A 20,398-nucleotide genomic window follows, 5' to 3' on the forward strand; every position below is an offset into this window, starting at 1 on the left:
TCTTCATGAAGCAGCAAGTTAGGATTACCTGAAGAGAACAGGATCCATAAAACTTTTAAAGATCTTAACATAAAGCAGGAAGAGACAGGGAAAAAAACAACAGCCTCATTCTTGTCTGCACCAGTCATGGCAACTGTGTCTGTATCAGTGCTGAGGAAAATTTTGGCTGTCTAGTGAGGACCAACCTGAGAGGCAGTTTCAAATAAACTCTGAGGTCTTCAAATGACACAAGCAGTGCTCCTGAGACGGTGAGTGCAACAGCAGAGTAAGCTGTGACCAAACGCTGATGTCAAAGCAGTTCTGAACACTTCCAAGCTGCCATTGCTGAAACACTAAAAAGTAACATGCAGCTTTTGGTGGTTTTTTTTAAGGATACATACTCACTTTATGGTACCAGCATCGTCAGGATCTATAAACTCTTAACTTCTACCATCTATCCTTGTTATCACAGGATCTTTTTTTGAAAGCAAGTATAAAATGCCAGATAGGTGAACACAAACAAAAAGGTACAACAGTTAATGAAGCTCTAGAGGCATCCACAGAGTAGCTTCACTGATTTAATACTTCAGCATAGAGACAAAGCAGTCTGTGCAGGGACGCAAGATGGGACGAATACTTGGCAACTAACACAGAGCAAGATTTCTAATGACATCTTCACCAGACTTCAGAGACGCCATTGTGCCTTTTAGGCCTCATTATATGGTACCTGCAGCCTGTCATTACTGAATGAGGCTCTGAGAACAGGAAAGATAATAGGGAAAGTGCATTTACTGCAAAGTGAGTGGAAATAACCACTTGCACAGGCTAACCTTTCTACCATCCTTCAACTTACCTCACTGTCATGATGCTTCATGGAGGTGTGTAAAAGAATGACCCCACATTTAACCCTTGGAATCCTGTACAGCTACTAAGAAACTGCAGAAACAGATGAAAATCTTTATTTTACTGATCCTTCTGGTAAAAGATAGATGCTTTTCCTCTCTGCATCAAAAACTCTCCAGAAGTTATGCTGGGACATGGTTCAGCAGCTCTGATCTAGCTGATTAGCAAGTAAATCTTAAAGAAAAAGACCAGACATCCAGTTCCTCAGGCAATAGAAGCCTGTAAGAAAAAATATGGCCAAAGCTTTCTTATTACTACATGATAGTAATTCAGGGACTGGAGGTTAGAAAATATAGCATAGTAAAATCTTTTCCACTCAACTCACAAATTGTAAAGGCAAGAGTTCAACAAAAGTTTCTTTTCTAACATCTCATAACTATGACTGGGGAAGCAAAGTGGACCTTGTGTATGTTCAGCTTGTAAAAGGTAAAGGTTGAATATTAAAAAGAAGTCATGTACATAAACCCAGCTTCTATTTCTAATAAAGTCTACTGTTCATTATTCTGCATACACCACTGCTCTCACATTTCATACTGAAAACGAGATTAAAGAACTCTGAAAAGGTAATAACAAAAATTGGAATTGCCTGACCTATGCTTTAGGTTGAGGAAACCAGAAAAGGGGGGCGGGGGGAGAAAGAAAAGTAAAGCCCCTAAATCTCTTAAGATTTGAGACGATCTTGAGCACCAGCAGCACCTGCGTGGGATTACTTGGAACAGCAGCACCATCTGCTGCCCGCATGGCAAATGGCACCGCCTGCAGCAAACGACACTCCGGTTCAATCAGGGCAATGGGAATGGAACTCACTCCATGATACAAGGAACTTCTTCACCGAAACGGTTCTCAAACACTGGAACAGGCTCCCCAGTGAAGGGTGGTTGAATCCCCATCCCTAGGGGTGTTTCAAAGCAGCAGAGATGTGCTCCACAACTTAGTATCAGCCTTCTCTGGAGTTAGAGAATGGTTGGACTTGATGATCTTAAATGTCATCTCCAACCAAAATGATTCTACCTCCCAAGGCAGCACTTGCACAAACACGGACCACAGATTTTACTATTCACAGAGAAAACATGGGTGGTGAAACGGTTTTCTCTGATTACTTCAAAAGGGAATTTCAAACACTTAAGCACCATTCCTTGTCTCAAATATTCCATGTACAGATGGTTTAATTTTTAAGTAGCTTCTCTGCATCTGGATTCTGCACCAGTCTCCATCATGGCCAAATAAAAGTGGAAAAGTTATGATAAAAGCTAATGTTGTGAGGATCCTGTAATCTCAGGTGCAGTTTGTGACCACAGGCACTAATCCAGAGTAAGCCAGTTTGGATCTCATCTCCCATTCCACAACATTTCTTACCCTGCACATATTCCTAGCCCTTCCCTCCACCAGCAGCAGTCCTCACCAGATGTCCCAGAGAGTTACTGGTGGCACCAGACAGCAGCTGTCTGGTTGGATTCTGCCAGCCCAGGAATCTGGGACAGGTCACACAGAGTCAAAAGGACTTCGGTGCCAGGAGGCAGGAGAGGTTGGACCAGGCAGCCTGAAGAGGGCAGGACAGAATTACAGCAGCACCATTAGAGCAATTGAAACCACGATGGAGACGTAAACCACATCCACAGCCATCCTCCCAGACAACAGTGACAGGGAGGATTCAGCAAACTATCCAGAAGGAGCAGAGGAAAGCACTTAACTCAATAATTTAAATCGATCAATAAATACAATCTATTGTGCTGCTTTAAAGTCTATAAATCTTACATTTGGACAAGCAGAAGCAAGGAAGAGAAAGAGTAAGAGTGCATGAGCAGGAAAGAGTGAGGTATGTGTGGGAGAGAATGGAAAAACAAAGACTGTAGAGTGGATTAGGCTTTAGTTAATAAATTTACTCATAAAAAAGAGCTTTTATATTATACACTGGAAACCAAGGGCTTGTCAGCACGAGCTCATAACATTAACAATGCAGAACTGCACTATAAAAAATTAAAACTCTACATTTTTTCCATATTAAAGTTTTAAAGCTCTTAATAATCTGTGAAGAATCAATTTCAACCAAACTATTACAATGTGCAGTTTCTACAGCTGATGTGTGACTAAACAATCAGCTAAATTTAGAACCATGGTGTTTAGACTTATAATGCATGAAACAGGAGTATCTTTATTCTCCTTCACACACATCACTTGAATTTTCAGAGCCTGTCGTAAATGCTGATCTAAAGCAGCGAATTTAAGGCAACCTCCAGAGCAGGCAGGTGCTTCTCTCACTGTGCTCTCCCTGCTAACCTGATGAGAATGCTGCTGCAACCATCCTCTTCACACCCAGGATCCCTCAAATGTAGACCACTGTCTTCTTCACCTGCTTCCATCTCAGAAATCTTCCACTGATCCTACAAGTGTAGTTTATCTGATCTGCTTCAGCACTGTGCAAACAGCTCTCTTTCCTTCCCCCAGCTTTGGAGAAGAAAAACACAAAAGCAGCACAAAATGAGAATGCAGTGCCCAGCCAAGTACCAGTAACTTGTTATTCCAGGTATACTGAACAGCAGCATCACCACAGTACCCAGATACTAGACTGCATAGCAAGATACAGAGCTGCAAACCATCATACACGCTTACAAGGCTGCATAATAGCAGGGAAAATAAACCATGTTTGAAGCAGTGGAATCATACGAAAAGGAAAACAGATCTTCATCCATTAAAAACCACATACAACTGTGCTGAGAGGGAAAAAATTTATTGGTCCTTAGATTTGCAATGATTCCTTGCATTCTGTTCAGCAAATTCATTCAAATACCACGGACATCTTGTCTTCATTTGCAGTGTTAAAGCTGGCTTAACATTCAGTGGAAAGGTAAGGGAAAAAGGCAAGTAAAAGATAATCTTAAAATATTAGTAAAACACATGATTTTTTTTCTTCCTATTTCAGCAAAACACTTGCAGAGAACTGGGCTCTGTGCTCAGTACCCATCTTCCATGACGATGGCTCTCATAAACAGAAGGCACTTGAAATTCCTGGAAGTTGGGCTGTCAGGAAGAGGAGGGATCAGCTATTGCCTGGATAATAATATGCTCATTTTAATAAGTGCAAGTATAAATCCAAACAGCCACAAAGCATTAAGATACAAAAACTTAGCTAGACATGCTAACTGAAGGGCTGCAAAGCTGGAGTACAACAAAGCCTTCGTGTCACTGTTACTCATCGTCTCCGCCACAGAGGAGCAGGAGTGCTTTCCTGTAGTCCCCAGATGTATCTTTCTGTTAATACAACAGATCAGTCACCATGAGTCACAGCCACAGAAATGAAAGCAGCAGCAGCCAAGGAGGACTCCACAGATTATGCATGTCCCACCCACAGGAAATCCAGTTGGATGACTCTCCACTCAGGAATGATGCAAGGAAATTCTCTGTCTCTTACGTTAGAGCTGTATTTACACAGACCTTCAGAAACACTAAGAAACCTCTGAGAGCTCTACTAGAACTTGAGCTTCCCACTGCTTATTAGAAAGCATTTGTCTGCAAGTTGGAAAGTCCAGACGAAGGAGAAGCCCAAAGCAGCACCTACAGCAACAACCTTTACAGTGCAAAGTGCACCTGATGGCACTTGAGAGGCCCCAGCCCTGCTCTCTGTAATTAGTGGAAAACTGCTGCTAATCCCACAGGACAGATGCATGGGTCCCACTCAGAGTCAAAAGCAACCCCACCCAGACTATTTAAGAAACCATGATGTCAGGAATGGTGTGACAGAACATAGCAAAAAGCAGCAATTAAAAATAAAACAAAACACCCCCAAAAAAATTCCAAGGAAGAAACACATTTTGGCTTCAACTCTGCAGCAACAGCTGGCTCTGGATTTCCTACTGGCTCTTTCCCCTCCTGCTCCTTCCTATCCATTCAAAGGAGATTATGATTCAGATTGATTCCACGCTGAAATGCTTTCCACTGTGAAATGGTGCAAAAGATTCCACACCACAACCTGATTTAAACTCCAACCTCACAGTAATTCACTCTCAACCCCAGAATTTCTCTAGAGCCAGCACCCTCGGAAACACTGAAAATCAGAAGGAACCCAGACAAGAAAAAGGAAATGAAGCAACAGCTAAAAATGGTCTCTGAGTAACTTGTAATTTCAGAAAACCACATCTGCTCTCCCAGTGATCACTGGCAAGAAACCTGTAGCTTCTCATAGGAAGTGCCCCATGACACCATGTGATACTTCCCAAACTGCAAACCAGCCACCCCTCCTCTCAGTGCACTGGGCTGTCCAGCTTGACCCACACCCACCCCATACAAATAAACAGTGCAAGCAGTGACATCTCAGTCACCCCCCTATTCCCTGGAAACAGAACAGTCACTTTTACCTGAATCATTTGATGCAATGATTTTGCAAAATTCTTTCTTAACTCCTGTCTGATATCCAACAGATCAATTTCACTTCTTGAAACCATGACTCTGATCAGGGTATCATCATCAGTGCCAGCCCCCTGGAGAGAAAAGGTTAAATAATGTTAAAGAATGAGTTTGCTCTGGACAAAAAGGTACAAACAGGGTGCAACACAAAAGCACCAGGTGCAACATGAAAGCACCGAGTGGAGCGAGTGGTGTGGCAAACACTCCCGAGTTGTGTTTCTACTCCAAAACAGAGGCAGGATCACAAGACATTCACAGTGCAGTGTGGAGAACCAAGATCCACCATGCAAGGTGCTCTAATCACTGGACTTCTATGAAGTGCCATCTGGTCACACCTCTAATTTCATGTTTTATCACTCAAGCTCCAGTCATACATGCCCATATCCATTTAAAATAATCCAGTTCCAAGATGACACAGCAGCAGTAGCTGTGAACCACAACTGGAACCACATCCCAATTACCTTTCAATGTGGTCTGAGACCTACAGACTCGCAATCAGCTCTGGAGCTGGGTACATAAACCCTAACAATGACTAACACAAAGCGTATCACATCATATAGCAGGACACAGGCAGAGCAACTCATTCCACAAACTATCCAGCTGTTTGTTATGGAGGCAAACATCATAAACCCTTCTCAACCATGCGAACACGCTCCTCTTGGATTGACTGTTTTAATGTGAAGCTGCCGTGCTGGCAAGCTGTGCCAGACTGATGTCCTGACCCCTCCTGCTCAGGCAAGTCAGACTCCACACAAGCTGAAGCAAGACATTTTCACAAGTGACCTGCTTATGCACCTCAAGGAAGAACTTGGCAGAACCCCATGATCATCTTCAGCCTATTGTCCAGGATAACTCAGTTCTTTCAGTGGTTGTTAATATTCTCGGATTACATCTAAAAATGCCCTAAAGTTGCTCAAAAGTGATGCCATGAGTCTGTTGGTTTCCAAGTAGGAATCTGGTAAAAGCCAGGCTGTGACCTGCCTAAAATAAACTTTGTAGAACTTTGTCACACCAAAGTTATAAATCAGAAGTGCAAACTCTTCCGCCAAATGAATAATTAAAGACTTTCTTATCTGAAGTGTTAAGGACTTTTATTTATACTTAAAAATATAATTGAGAAGCTCATCAGCAGACATTAATCAGACCCCTTGTAATAGAAGTGTACAATTACTTCAGGAAATATTTCCCACTGCATTCTTTAAAAAAGGAAAAATAATAAATAAGAAAAAATAATCCTGCTCATACAGCTCAGCACACTGATACACAATTTTGTATTTTCCACCTGAACCTTATTTGAGACTGGTATCTAGAAAAGCAGTAAAGCAGCTTTTAAAAATGAAACTGTCATTTCATCTCATTTCACTGTTTCTCATGCTGACACCTCATCAACACAACCATCTGGTGACAAACTTGCTTCAGTGCTTTTCAGCAAGAGGAAGAGAAAATTCTTCAAGGGAAGCTGATAACTTGCCTGAAAACAAAAGACTACCTGCCTCAGTTTTAATTGCTATTAGCCACTGCGAATTAAGAACACAGTTCTCCCTGCTTATCTCTTTCCACACAGAAGAAGGTGAAGCCAACAGAAACAGCTGTGTCGCTGATGGGTTTCCTCTGCAGAATGTTTTATCACTCCTTTTTCTCCCATGAGTTTTCCCTTCTCAAAAGAGGATCAAAATGAGTTTCAAAGTTAGCTACACCTTCAGCCTGTAAATATCAGACCCAAAATGAAAAGCACTAAATCTACACAATCTATAATTAAGTTTTTGGCTATCTTTGCTCCTCAACAAAGCTAAAGACACTGTAGTTTTTAGTTAGTTGAAGGTACCCAGTGGATCTAGCCAGACATTTTCCAAGGCAACAAAACCAAGTCCAAAAGCAGCTGATGGGAGTGATGTTCCCTGTAAAAGATTTATTGTCTGACAAACTTATGACAAACTCTGAGTAAAGCCATGAATTGCTATGATCTCTCCCAGATCAGCATTCCCCAAAGTTTTTGCAGATGCTCAGTGATACAGTATCCTGTTGGCATTCATAGTGACAGAAGAAATGAAGAAGTGAAAGGAAAGGAAGTGCAGGTGGGGGAGCTGGAAGGTGCTGTATGGAGAGCACTTACATACCTTCATAGAGTAATAGAGAGTCTCAGCGAAGTAGGCAGGCACGCTTCGGATGCATTTCACTGTAGAAGGCAAAGGATGCTGTTACTGGTTGTCATTCAATCCAGGACAATCTTACACTGTCAAGACAGGGTATGTGATGCTGAAGAATTCCCTCCAGCATGGACAACTAAGTACACAGCTGTCAGCTAGTCTGTTCTCCTCCAACACCTCTTTTGAGTCCTAGGACCTAGAGTGCACCACAGATTTCTATGAGAAGAGACTCTGCTAGTCCAATTCTACTCTGTTACAAATCTGCTATGACATTGTCCTATATGAGATACAAATTAAGGCACAGTTTTGCCTCACTTTCTGATAGGGTGCACATGATCCACCAAAATGCAGGTCAACTCCACCCCCTGGGCCAACTTCCTCCATGCCCCCTTATCTCTTACAGAAAGCATAAAGGTCTGTTTTCTAGATACAAAACCAGATCCCAGGTGATATATTTTACAAAGGAACCATGCTTTCATGACACTTCCTGTAACAACTGCAATTTCAGGAGGCCTGGCACTGCGTGAAGAACAGTTCAAGATCTGTTAAGACTTCATTACCAACTGCCAAAAGCAGCTTCTCTAAATCACCGGAGGTTTCACGGTCAATGGTCTCTTCAATTTGGAAGCCAGAAATGGTCATGTATTTGTCAAACACTGCAAAAGAGAAAGTGTGCTCAGTACCTGTACAGCCAGCATCCTGTTCAGCGCAGGTTCCTGCCAGCTCTGTCACATTATCCACAGCTCAAATGCTATCTTCTGCTCACTCTTCCCTCTGTCTGATTTTAAATACCTATTTCCTGCTGGATTGCTACTGTACAACACCTTCCTGTACATGCTGTACCACATGCATCCAGGGCATGCTGGAGGTCAAACAGCTTTGCAAAAAAGGAGTTGGGGGTCCTAGTGGGCACCAGGTTGAACACAAGGCAGTAGTGGCAAAGGCATCAAATGGTGTCCTGGGCTGCACTAGGATAAGTCTTGCCGGCAGGCCGAGGAAGGTGATCCTTTCCCATCTGCTCAGAACTGGTGAGGCCACACCTGGAGTGCAGAGGGCAGTTCTAGGCTCCCCAGTACAAAAGAGATATGAAGCAACTGGAGCAAGTCCACTGAAGGGCTACTAAGATGATTAAGGGACTGGAATAGCTCTGAGTGTTCAGCCTGGAAAAGGGAAGGCTCAAAGGGGAAGCTCATCAATGTCCACAAATACATGGAGCAAATGGATACAGGCTCTTTTCAGTGGTGCCCAGAGCCAGGAACAGAGGCAACAGGCACAGGAGGTACCCAGGGAGTTTGTGGAGCCCTTGGAAACATGCAAAAGCCATCTGGATATGGTTCTGGGCAACCTGTTCTAGGCAGCCCTGCTCAGAGTTAGGTAAGATAGCCCTTCTGAGCGCAATTGTTCCATAATTCTATGAACACATCCAGGGAAAGTGTGCAGGGACAAGAGGAGAAGTTTTAGGGGATGGTAAGCGTTCTTCCCAGGCTTGAATCGAAGATCTGTGCTTCTACAGCAAATAAACTTCACACAAACGGGCGTGTTGCCGGTCTGTTCAAGTTTGTGTTCATGAATGTCCTTAAGACCTGAGTTTCCTATGAAATCTTCCATTTCATTCATGCTAAGTAACTCTTGGGTGAAGTGAAGCAGACTTTGTACTACAAGCTGGATAATACCGAGACTTCAGCAGAACTTTTCAAGCACACATGAACCATGCTACCTACCCCTCCTTAAATGGGAGACACTTCGGGTTCCCAGTATGGTGATGAACTTTTCTTCATCTGTTCCCCATTTCAGTTCCCCAGCTCTAAACAAAACCTGTTGTAAATTCAAGAGATCAAAACAGCAGCATTTGCTACGTGTTCACACACCCTGCTGAAAAGCTCTCTTGGTCACACTCTATGGAGCATTAAACTTACCACCAAGTTATAGCTGGAGGAAAAATAAATTTTTTTCTAAAAAAAAAAGAAAAAAGGCCAAGCCCTGAGCTGACCTTAGAAAAGAACAAATGATAAATTCTGAAACTGTGGAGGCATTTATATGAGCAATACTGCTTAAGGGCCTAAAACTGACTGTGCACACACTCCCTTTGCAACCCTGAAGTCTTTTGAAACTGTGAGAATACAGGAATTAAAAATTCTTCCCCCAAACCCTTTTTTCTGCTTTCCTTTCTTCCTTTCCCATTTGCAAATCAGACCAGCAAAACTTTATTACGTGATGACTCACAGCAATGGAAGAACCACACTAACTTGGCCCAGGAGGAAGTTTTCCAAAAAGGAGAAGAAAATGCATTTAGAAGTTCTTGGAAATGGGTCTGAGGGCTGCTAAAGTCTGAGTCATACAAAACCAGATTTAATCCTTTTAGCATATTCATTGCTCTTCAGGCAAATCTTTCTTCACTGCTCCAAGCAAGATGAAAGGTTCATATATATATTGTACCATACAGTATTTTTCCTCCCTCCTCAGTGAGCATAGGACAGGCAGATTTGCACCTATCCTCAGCCAGTCAAGTATCTCTTAAAAACCCACACACAGGCAAATCTGCTGCACAGCAGCACTGCTGGTCATCTGTCTGTCCATGCTGTAAAACCTGAACAGGAGCTTATGAATTTCCCATTTGTTTGTCCAACAATCCTTTCCAAAGCACATCTGTGACTGCTGCATGCTCTTTTTCATACCAATGGTACAAAATACAAAAGGACAGGGCTAAAAAAACCTACCAAACTGTCAAGGCACTGCAAGGAGTTTTAATTCAAACAATATATGCCAAGCTCTTCAAATAAATACCAGCATTCTCCATCCAGCAGTAAACATGATGTTCTAGCACAGCATTCAAAAGTAGCTGGAATGCATTTCTTCAGAGATACTCAAAGTTGTGCATGACAGTTATGAGAGCTCTGAGTTCTTACCTGCCTTGCTGCTGTGCAATACCCAAAAAGAACACTGATTGCATAACTTTTTAAAAGTGATGATCACGAAATCTCATCCCAAAAAGCTGAACTTCCTCCTCCAGGCATTCTGAGAGAAGTGTTGCAATCCTGTAGTATGAATGCTCATTTGCTATCCTGTAGTATGAATGCTCATTTCTCAACAGCTTTGTATTTATATTTAGCAGCCAAAAATAAATAAACATCACCACTGGGCAAAAAGGTCACCCTCTAATCTATCAACTCCTTCCCAGAATATTGTATGAATCAAGAGAAACATTGGGAAGCCAAAAATAGTCTTATATATGCACAGTCACACACCTCAGTTCTGACCATCTGTACCTGGCAATAAGAATTAGAAAACTTTCTGAATCTGTTCCATCTACGCTAGATGTTGAGTGTAGAGATATCAATAGAAACGTAACAGAACACTTCTCTGTTTGGGTCCCAGCTCAAGCCAAATATATGGAACAAACCACAGAGGCCATTTAGAAAACCAGACCTTTTTTCAGCATTTAGGTATGGTGCCTCCTAAATGCAGACAGTCAATTATACTCAATGAAAGAGGCCAAAAGGAATCTACCTACCTACCTACCAGGGCCTGTGGTTCATGGTTTCCTCAATTACTTAAGTTCAATTTCATGAAACAGTCTAGCTTACAATTCAAACATTTGCTTCACTCATTTTCAAGCTCCAGTTTCCACAGAATTAATCTCAGTATCAGGAGAGCAATGCTTTCTGAATTTACAAAACAAAGGACAGCCCTGTACCAGTAAAACACATTTTGCCAGTGTCTTGCTCAGGAGAATGTTTATTGATCCAGCATTCTGCTTTTGCTCCTTGTCACCTTGAACAACCCAAATACTTTCATCTCAACTGACAATTTATGAGAGGAACATGTCCAGCCCAAAGCTATCTGAAACAACCAAGAAGAAACACTCATTAAATGAGTTCTGTAATCTAATTGCTGAGATATTTGTCCTCACTACAACCTACAGAGCCCATGGCAGCCAGCAAGAGGCTGCACCAAGGACAGCAATTAACAGCTGGTTTTCCTTTTCCTGAGAACAGGTTTGGTGACCAGTGACAATGTCATGGACAATACTCACAAAGGGCAATACCCGAGTCCCTAAAGGCAATTCTTAGGCTGTCATCTGGTTATGGTAAAGCAGAGTATTTGGTGTATTTTCTCCTTTTTCATATTTCACCCTCTATGGAGGCTCTCTCACTGAACAGCATTAACATTTTGCTATGATGCATATGTGACAGAGAAGATCAAAAAGAAGTTGAAGTAAGTTAGGAAGGACCCATTAACACCTCTGTTTTTTCAGCAGTGGATCTCTCAGCAATCACAGCTCTCTCTTCCAGTAATCTAATCACTGTTTAATTCAGGCACCTTATCAAGTCATAAGCAAACCAAGACACATTTCACACCAAAATGCGAAAATGCCAAAAAAAATTGATCCCAGTGTTTCAGGTTTTGAGGCTTCAGTCCAGTATGTATAAAAGCACATGAAAACAGATTTATAAAGCCCCACACAGAGAACCTTAACAATTCCTGCCTCGTGTCAATTCTAGCTGAATAGTGTCTTTGCAAGATAACTCATAGAAATGTCCCAAATCCAAGCCATTCACTCACCTGAGCATCCTGCTCAACAAGAGCATCATCAACTCTGCCATCAGGATCTCTGTTGGCCTAGAGAGAATTTTTACAAGTTGTTAAACTGAAGAATCAAAGTTGAATCAAAATCAAATCTCATCTGTTATATTGTGCCTGTAAGAAGTCATAACCTACTGCATCTTCATAGAATCACCTTATTTTCCCTTCTGCTTGCACGTCTTCATGAAATAAATGTTCTCTTCCTCTATTGCCTCCAAAATCCCATGCAGCAGGCCTTCTGCTATACCCATAAGCATTGCAGAAGGTTTTCAATTCAGTAATGTGGAAATGACCCATAACAGAGCTCCAGACTGATCCTGCAAGTCAGGGGAGGCGACAGCTTCAGAACCAATCCTGCCTATCATCAGGTCTATCTAGAATCCCACCTTAGGAAGCAGAAAGCAGCAAAAGCACACCAGACCATACACACACAGCTGCACAGAGGGATACTGACCTGCAGCAGGACCACCAGCAGTCTCTGAAAATGGCCTGATGTTTCTCCTGTGATCTTATCCTCCAAGTTAGCCTCATACTCTGAAAAAAGAACAACACTCATTCACCACTTTACAGACCAGCTCACTATTTTGAGGAGAAAGCAAGGAAAAGGAAGAAGGTATTTTGAAACCCAGCTTGCAGAATCATTTCTCTGAAACAACTCTTAATAACTAGGACATATTCTGCTCTCACTTATATTGTAACATTATTGCAAAAGAGGTGAAAAGACAACATTTCACACTTAGCACCAGGAGGAAATTACTCAAAATACTTTGAAATACAAGGTGATATGCACAGATTGACCTCTTTAAGGATCTAAAGAGCATGCAGATCTGGAGTTAAGCTAAAATGTGACACTCTTGCAACTGTACAACAACTGTAAGTGCATAAAAATTTAACTGTAAAGTACAGAACTCCAAAAATTGTAGTCATAGTCGTGAAATAAAAGCTATTTTAACTTAAAATCCAAACTCTTTTATTTTTACACAAGGTTTCATGACAAAGCAGAATGAAATCCCACTTATTGGATACTTCCACCAGTTCAGATAACCTTTATTCGCAAGATGAACTAAATCCATATAAAGAGAATAAAAAGGAGACTCTAGAACTTATACAGAACTTTACCTTGCTGATAAACCTGTTTAATATTCTGTATTTCTGCAGGTGTTCTGGAGGCAAGAATTTCAGTCAACACTTTCTCATTGGTTCCTGCTCCCTGCAGGGGGGCAAGTGTCAATCAGTTTATGAAATAACAAAAATAAAACACTAGTTCTCTTTAACAATCAAAAGCAAGCATCAGCTTGCTTACTTTTGGACCAAATAAAGAAAAATTACTTTCTTCATTCTGATATATTGGGGGTCTTTGGAAAGAATTTCTTTCAGTTCTGGCTTGACTGTTTTCAAAATCAAGCCAACACTCAATAAAGGCTCACTGCTGCAGGATTCAGATGAGTCTTTCCATGTTCAAGCACACCCAGATATGTTTCAGTTCTTCACTATTACATTGAATGACCTCAATATGTGAATGAATGGATTAACAGCTTCCATCTTATCACTATCCATCCACTGTCTTCCATCAACCAGCACACAGATAAACAGAGCCACTCGGCAATGATCTTTACCATTCCATGAATCATGTTGTTCAGTCCACACTCTCTTCCACTGCAAACACATCTACCAACAGAATTGTCAGTGCAGACAGTTTAAGCTGCTGCACTGTAATTACAGCAGGCACAACAGGCACCTTTAACTTTTACAAAGATAAAATTAACAAAAGCAAAGCCAGTATCTTGTTTCTACAAGTCTGAGTTTGTGTTGCCTATAAGAATAAGCCATTGGCTCTTTACACTTCCAAAGGAGTCATTTCACAAAAGCAGCACTGAAATACAACACTGTGCATTTTTCATTTCAGTGTGTTACTTCTGACCCATAAGGCAAACCCAAATGCTGACTTACATACAATGATATGCCACCACACACCAAGATATCCAAAATTCCAGTCTGCCAGGTTACATGTAATAATTCTCAAAGTACACACTGTTTCAAGAATATGGCTGCAGGTATATTGGTTCTAATCTAAATAGCAGCAGTGAAAATTAATAGGGATAATCTTCAGCACAGACTCAGAGCTCTTAGCCAAGTTGTTATCTTGCACTGAAGTCTCTGTTCTCACATCTCCTTTACTGTTGTAGTCCACCTTGGCTGAACTGCAGCTGGTATCAACATCTTTTCCTGGGCAGACACATTCTGTGACATCCTATGATTGTGTGTTTAATATCATTCTTTTAAAGTGATGAGAACAAAACCACTCTTGTTTCACTATCTCTACTTCCCCTCCCACACCCATCTCTTCTGTCATTTCCCTGTCAGTCTTTGACTCCTAAGTCAACAAGAGGAGTTTGGAAATACAGCTTTTCCTTTTAGTCAACAAGACCTTTATCAGTTTCTTCATCAGGTGCCATCTCCCCTTCCACCACTGCATATAAAGACATCACAGAAAGTTCCCAGAATTGAAGTTTCTGTTGTCTGAGACACTATTTGCTGGGTCACCAGCCTGCACTGTTGACTAAAGCCTACATATTAACCAGCTGGTCAGCAAAGATCTCAGGAGTTCGTGTGTGTCACCTAACCAAGTACTACCTGACACTAGTTAAGTTCAATGTCCTCTGTTTGATCAATAGATTATGTGAATAACCCAGGGAACATCCAATTCCTCCATTTGCACAGGCTGATATCAGACAGGTGTCATAAAGGAAAAAATAAAGTAAGACCGCCTGGAAGAAAACACACTAAAATATTTACACATACAGACTGCAAGTATCTGTTTACCTGGCCTTCCCAGAGAGGCACTGCATTCAGTGAACTGGAAATATTGGAAAGGTAACACTGACAGGGCCACCACCACCTCTGTGTTACTGGAGGCAGCTTTTAGGACAGCCAGTTCCACAAATACCTGCTCACAATTTTGGTGGACACCAGTTTACACAAATATGCCAGTCCATCAATTTTGGAGTTGCACCTTAATCTGTCAGGGGCAAAACACTCTCTGACTTAAATAACAATCAAGAAGAGACATAGAAATGATATCACTCTTTAATGAAATGCTTTGAAGTGATTTGCAGCCAATGCATCCAGCTCTTTAAGTATAAAATAGCAGCTAGGCTGCTCACAGTAGAAAAATCCAGTGTCTACTGGGCTCTAGAACTGCACTTGAGCAGCTGAAAGAATTTCAGAGCAACAGGCACATTTACTCATGCTACTTAAATCAGAAGGAACAAGACTTATGCTGTGGAGATTTTAATTTGCATGTACAGCAATGCTATTCTCTGAAGATAACCTAGTTTCTCATGAAAATAATTTCACATAAAACATTACACAGACCAGTCTTCTAAATAGATGTTCATTCCTAAACAACAATGAGCAACAAACATTTCATACGCTGTATTAATTCCTTCCCCTCACCCCTCTTACCTTAATGGCATGCTTTAGTGCATGAGCATCAAAAATATATGTTGGTCTCATCAAAGATACCATCAGTGTTTCAAACTTGCCAGTAAGTTCTGATTTCAGGTCATCTACAAGATCCTACAGCAGAACAAACAGTGCTGTGAAGAACAAAGACTAACCATTTTGAACAGATGTGTGCATGTCTGCAAACTGGAAGACTCTAAAGACTCATCAAAAACACAAGAAAAGGGCTCTTTTTGTTTTAATTGATACCTAAGCTGGAACAAATGTAGCCAAATAAGGTAGAAAAAAGGTTATAGGGACATTTGGAAAACCTGAAACAAACTTTTCTTTTTTCTATTTTTTTTTCCCAATATAGGAATTCTTTAGACACTAGTGGTTCACTGCATTTGCTATTTGAAACACAGATTACCCAGCCACAACACTGAAGGATCCAACAATGCTGGAAGTTAGAAGCAAGCTCTCTTTGCTTTGACCTGCCTTACAGTTCTATCCACCAACCTCTTTGGGGTCGAGAAGTTCTCTGCTACAGTATTCAGCTGCTTTATTACTGTCACATTTTCTACACCTGGAAAATTCTGTTCCTGCTATCACCTTACATTGCAGACCTTGCTTCAAAATACTTGATAACTCTTTCCATACTGAGCATGAAATCAGGACTAAAAGCAAGACTAACAAGAAGCTACAGGAGCTTTTACACACAAACCCATCTAAGACATATTGGACTGAAAGACAGGGAAAGGAAGTAACTTCCTTGAGCCTACCTAAAAAGGAATATTCTAACCTAGCCAACAGTTAGTGCTATGGCTGGGTAGGGGAAAGAAGTAGACAGAAGCAAAACTGTATTTTTTTTTTCAAAGGAATCTTTTACAGGGAGTGTGATCAATGTGCCTCACTGTTTTAAGTCATCATTATAAGCCACATTCAGCTCATTTTTAGAGATATTTTTCTTCTTCTCACCCTGCCAAATAAAGTTTTAAAGGCAGATGCAATTTCTTGACGCTGACTGTTGTTTCTGCTGGTAAGGATCTTCAGAATAGTTTCTTCATCAGTCCCTGCAGTTAGAAAGAACAAAGAGTTACAAACAGACCCTACAAAACAAACAGCAGTGGCACGAACTCAAAAGGCAATGAAAGATTCTTTGAAAATAACGGTCTGCTGACCAACAGCAGAAGCATTTCAACAACAAATGTCACAACAACCCAAGCTGAAGCACCAACTTTGGTGTTCTGTTGCTGCAAAAACATGACTGGAGGACCTACAGATCATTTGTTCTCCATCAGTGTTCTGTTGCAAACACTGCTCCCAGCACCTCAGGCTTGAGCTGTAACATTTAGTCACCATCTGTATTCTACACAAGAGCCTTTGGGCTCACCAGGGGATTTACTTTAGAATAAATAATCTGCCAACTCCTTGCAAAACTCAGTCTAGTAACCCCAAACACTCCAGAGTGCAGAAGTGTGGAGCTGTCGTTCATTTTATATATGGTAGTTCACATGGTAGCCCTCACAGCACAGCACCTTACTGAACTTGCCAGCAGGCTGAAGTGTATCATACTGCTCTTCTTCACTCCATTTTGCTTCTTCTCACAGGTGGCCTCAAAGGAAGTATCAAATTAGGATTTGTTCTGGGGAAGTTTTGGGGCAGAAAGCTACAGTGTGAGCTTACAGATCACTTGTTAGCCTGCACATGCTGTGTGCTGGTATGCTTTGCTCACAGTAACTGTCATGTGCTCGTGCACTTCAGACCAAGGGGGCTGCTGTACATTTTTACAGGCAGCACAGAGCTTCTACTGTCCTGTCATAACTTTCCAAGGCTGTCACCTGTAAATACACAGTCTAGCTCACTCTGCACTAGAACTCTGTGTGGAGAAGCCTATAGAGTATCAATCTTTAATGGGGAATGTGCAAGCCACCTTCTTTTTGCCTTATGCTAGCTTAAAAATAAATATCCTTGAGAGCAACACAGTCAAAAGCAGGACACACCCAGACTGGTGCAGTGCCGGGGTTGTCATTCCACGGCATGTGCAATCATGTCCTATCCTTAACTGCTAATACTAAAAAATGAGTTCAGAAAAGATGGTTCTCAAAGCAGTGAAAGCCCTTTCCTTTTCATAAAATACATTACACTTACCCATTCCCTTCATGGCCTTACGGAGAGCTTCTGCATCAGCTCTGGCATCAAAAGGAGAGAAGGCCGTCACAGTGCCCCTTGTGTACTAGAGGGGGGGAAACAGACGGAGGAAAAGGGGAAAAGACATGAAATAGAAGATAGCATATTTCAGTTCTCCATACATGAGCTCAGACTACATTTGAATCCACAATCTGGAAGATGATGGCATTTTTCTTGCAATTTTCTGACAAAACAGCAGTCAGTGGATATTTAAGCACAGCTGATTCTAAAGGTACTACTACAGTTTTAATCAGCAGTACACCAGATAAGTTCAGCTATGTTTACACAGTGGTGGTTTGCTAGATGGGCATTTACAACACCAGAGCCTGAATGCAGGAAAATGACTAAGAAATCATCATTTGTTGAAGTGCCCCTCAATTTACGAAGGACATTGAGACTCTTGAATGTGTCCAGAGAAGGGCAACAAGGCTGGTGAGAGGCCTCAGGCACAAGCCCTATGAGGAGAGGCTGAGGGAGCTGGGATTGTTTAGCCTGGAGAAGAGAAGGCTCAGGAAAGATCTTATTGCTGTCTACAACTACCTGAAAGGTGGTTTTAGCCAGGAGGGGGGTGGTCTCTTCTCCCAGGCAACCAGCACCAGAACAAGGGGACACAGTCTCAAGCTGTGCCAGGGGAAGTTTAGGCTGGAGGTGAGGAAAGTTCTTCCCAGAGAGAGCTGTTAGCCATTGGAATGTGCTGCCCAGGGAGGTGGTGGAGTCACCATCCCTGGAGGTGTTCAAGAGGGGATTGGACGTGGCACATGGTGCTGTGGTTTAGTAGTCATGAGGTCTGTGGTGACAGGTTGGACTTGATGATTTTTGAGGTCTTTTCCAACCTTATTGATTCTACGATTTAGGTAATTAACCTAACAGTCACATATGCTAGAAAAGCTGCACAAAGATCCAAGACACATTTGGAAATGAGGACTTCCTCTCCTTAAGAAAATCCTACTGGAGCTCCCCACCAGTATCACACAATTTTTTCCATCAGATTGCAAATGCGACCTACTGAATTCTGCAATGGTTTTCCATTTTTCATCATGTTTCTTTCAACATGAGCAACTTTTTAGCCAAGTGATTCAGCTACATTCCTCATAGCAGTTTACAGCCAAAAAGAAGTAGAAGGTCAAACACAAGGACAAAATATCAGCCTGTCAAAACACAAAAATAATTTCTCTAGATTTCCAGGGAACATTGCTCTTCAGGGACTTCCTCTTTGGTTCAAACACAAAAGGATATTAATTGCCCTCATGAAAAAAATTTGCCTTTATTTAAACTGACAGTTCAAGAACCTGTATGTATACAGCACAGTAGGTAATTTAACTACAGAAGTCAAGCAGTGGCCAAAAGGGAAACAGCTGGGATCTGGGAATAGGGAGGTTTTTACAACAGTTGGAGAAGGGAAATTTCTTGTAAGCATCACTGTACAGAAGTAGTAAGCAGGGCATTTTTCCACTCTCATGGAGTATGAAAGGAAGTGCCAAGAGACCTACTGAGACTGGCACCAGCTTATTTCAAGACAGCACAGCCACCTGGCCTCTGTGATCCAGCTTTTCCCTCAGGTCAGCAATTTCAGCCACACAGTGCTTATGTTTCAAGTGAGCTTACTCATCCAAGACAGGCCAGACAGAAGAGCACAGAGCAAAAAGAGCAGGCCAGCACTAACCAGAAACTGCCCTGAAGTATTGCTGCCTCCCAGGCCACCTGTGTGTTACTGCCATCAGAGCCTCCCCACCCTTCTCACCGCAGAAGCAGTAAGGAGTCAGGGTTTAACTCCACTGCGTTTCAGAAAATCAGAACACAAAGTATGACAGTGCTTAACAGCAACAAACTTCTTTCTGGTAGATGCTTGCCAATAACCAGCATACTTCAGAGGCATGACATTTCCCCTGAAAAATTCTGTTTTTCCCATTACAAGGAAGTTTCTAGGCAGTACTTGAAATTTAGGCACAGTAATATGTACTTAACTGTCGTTTTCCCAGCTAATTCCAAAGGCTATAATGGAAAAAATCTCAAAGACTTGGGACTCAATTTACTGACTTAATTTGGTAAAGCAGATAACCTGAAAAGCCTTTGTATTCATCCTCCTCCTTTATTACCATTACCAGGGGATATTTAAAAGTATTTCCTTTTGCTTTGTTTCATATCATCTTAACGTAATTAATACAGAACTACCACAATTCTCCTTTGGAAGTGACCAAAGGTCAACAGGTCTCAGAGGAAACAGATATTGATCTAAAAGCTCATTTTCCTTTGCCTATCTCATTAGGAGTAAGTGGAATTCCCCTTCACAGTTCCTAAGTCTTGTGACAACAGCCCAACATTCCTCTGTGGCTGTTTCAGACAATATAAGCATGAATTCCAAGTGCTGGATTAAATCTCTCTCCACATCATCCTTCTCATTTTTGTTAACTAAGAAGAATCTTTTCATAACTCTCTTTTCCAAAGCAAACTGCAAAGCCTCAACAGGACTAAACTTGATGAACAGTTCCTGAAATTCTTCTGATGCAGCTGCAGTCTAAAGGAGGTATCTTGCTGTCTGTGCATTCTAGGCATTCCCTCCTGGGAAGTGTCAAGCCATGCCTAACTTTTACTCACGCAGCTTTTAAGAGCACTGCAGTGTGGACAGGCAATGAGGGCACGGCAAAGAAATACTCAGCCACATGATATTTATCAGCCACAAGCCCATCTAAACCACCCCACTGTCCAGAAAACACATTATTAGTTACTTCAGTCCCCAGTTCTCATTTGCA

General features: G+C 41.7%; 1 protein-coding gene across 1 annotated transcript; it reads right to left on the reverse strand.

Moving 5' to 3' along the window:
* Positions 1-3,572: 3,572 nt before the first annotated feature.
* On the reverse strand, positions 3,573-18,687 carry ANXA5 (annexin A5). The gene is made up of 12 exons (XM_054172508.1): positions 18,655-18,687; positions 17,610-17,694; positions 16,437-16,531; positions 15,480-15,593; positions 13,134-13,224; positions 12,469-12,548; positions 11,994-12,050; positions 9,152-9,245; positions 7,991-8,086; positions 7,401-7,459; positions 5,235-5,357; positions 3,573-4,131 (listed from the first exon to the last, which is right to left on the reverse strand). Exons 1-12 carry the CDS (start codon positions 18,685-18,687, stop codon positions 4,069-4,071), a joined length of 990 nt encoding a protein of 329 aa, XP_054028483.1. The 3' UTR covers positions 3,573-4,068.
* Between the last annotated feature and the right edge of the window lie 1,711 nt (positions 18,688-20,398).

Source organism: Dryobates pubescens, chromosome 24 (assembly GCF_014839835.1).
Source record: "Dryobates pubescens isolate bDryPub1 chromosome 24, bDryPub1.pri, whole genome shotgun sequence".
NCBI lineage: Eukaryota > Metazoa > Chordata > Aves > Piciformes > Picidae > Dryobates > Dryobates pubescens.

Bases quoted from the DNA above. Each gene is read 5' to 3' on its own strand.
- ANXA5 (XM_054172508.1), bottom strand. From the start codon at position 18,687: ATGATGAAAAATGGAAAACCATTGCAGAATTCA. The intron at 17,695-18,654 runs GTAGGTCGCATT...CCCCCCCTCTAG, and splicing joins GAAAACCATTGCAGAATTCA to TACACAAGGGGCACTGTGAC. The intron at 7,460-7,990 runs GTAATGAAGTCT...TGCCTTCTACAG, and splicing joins GAAGCTGCTTTTGGCAGTTG to TGAAATGCATCCGAAGCGTG.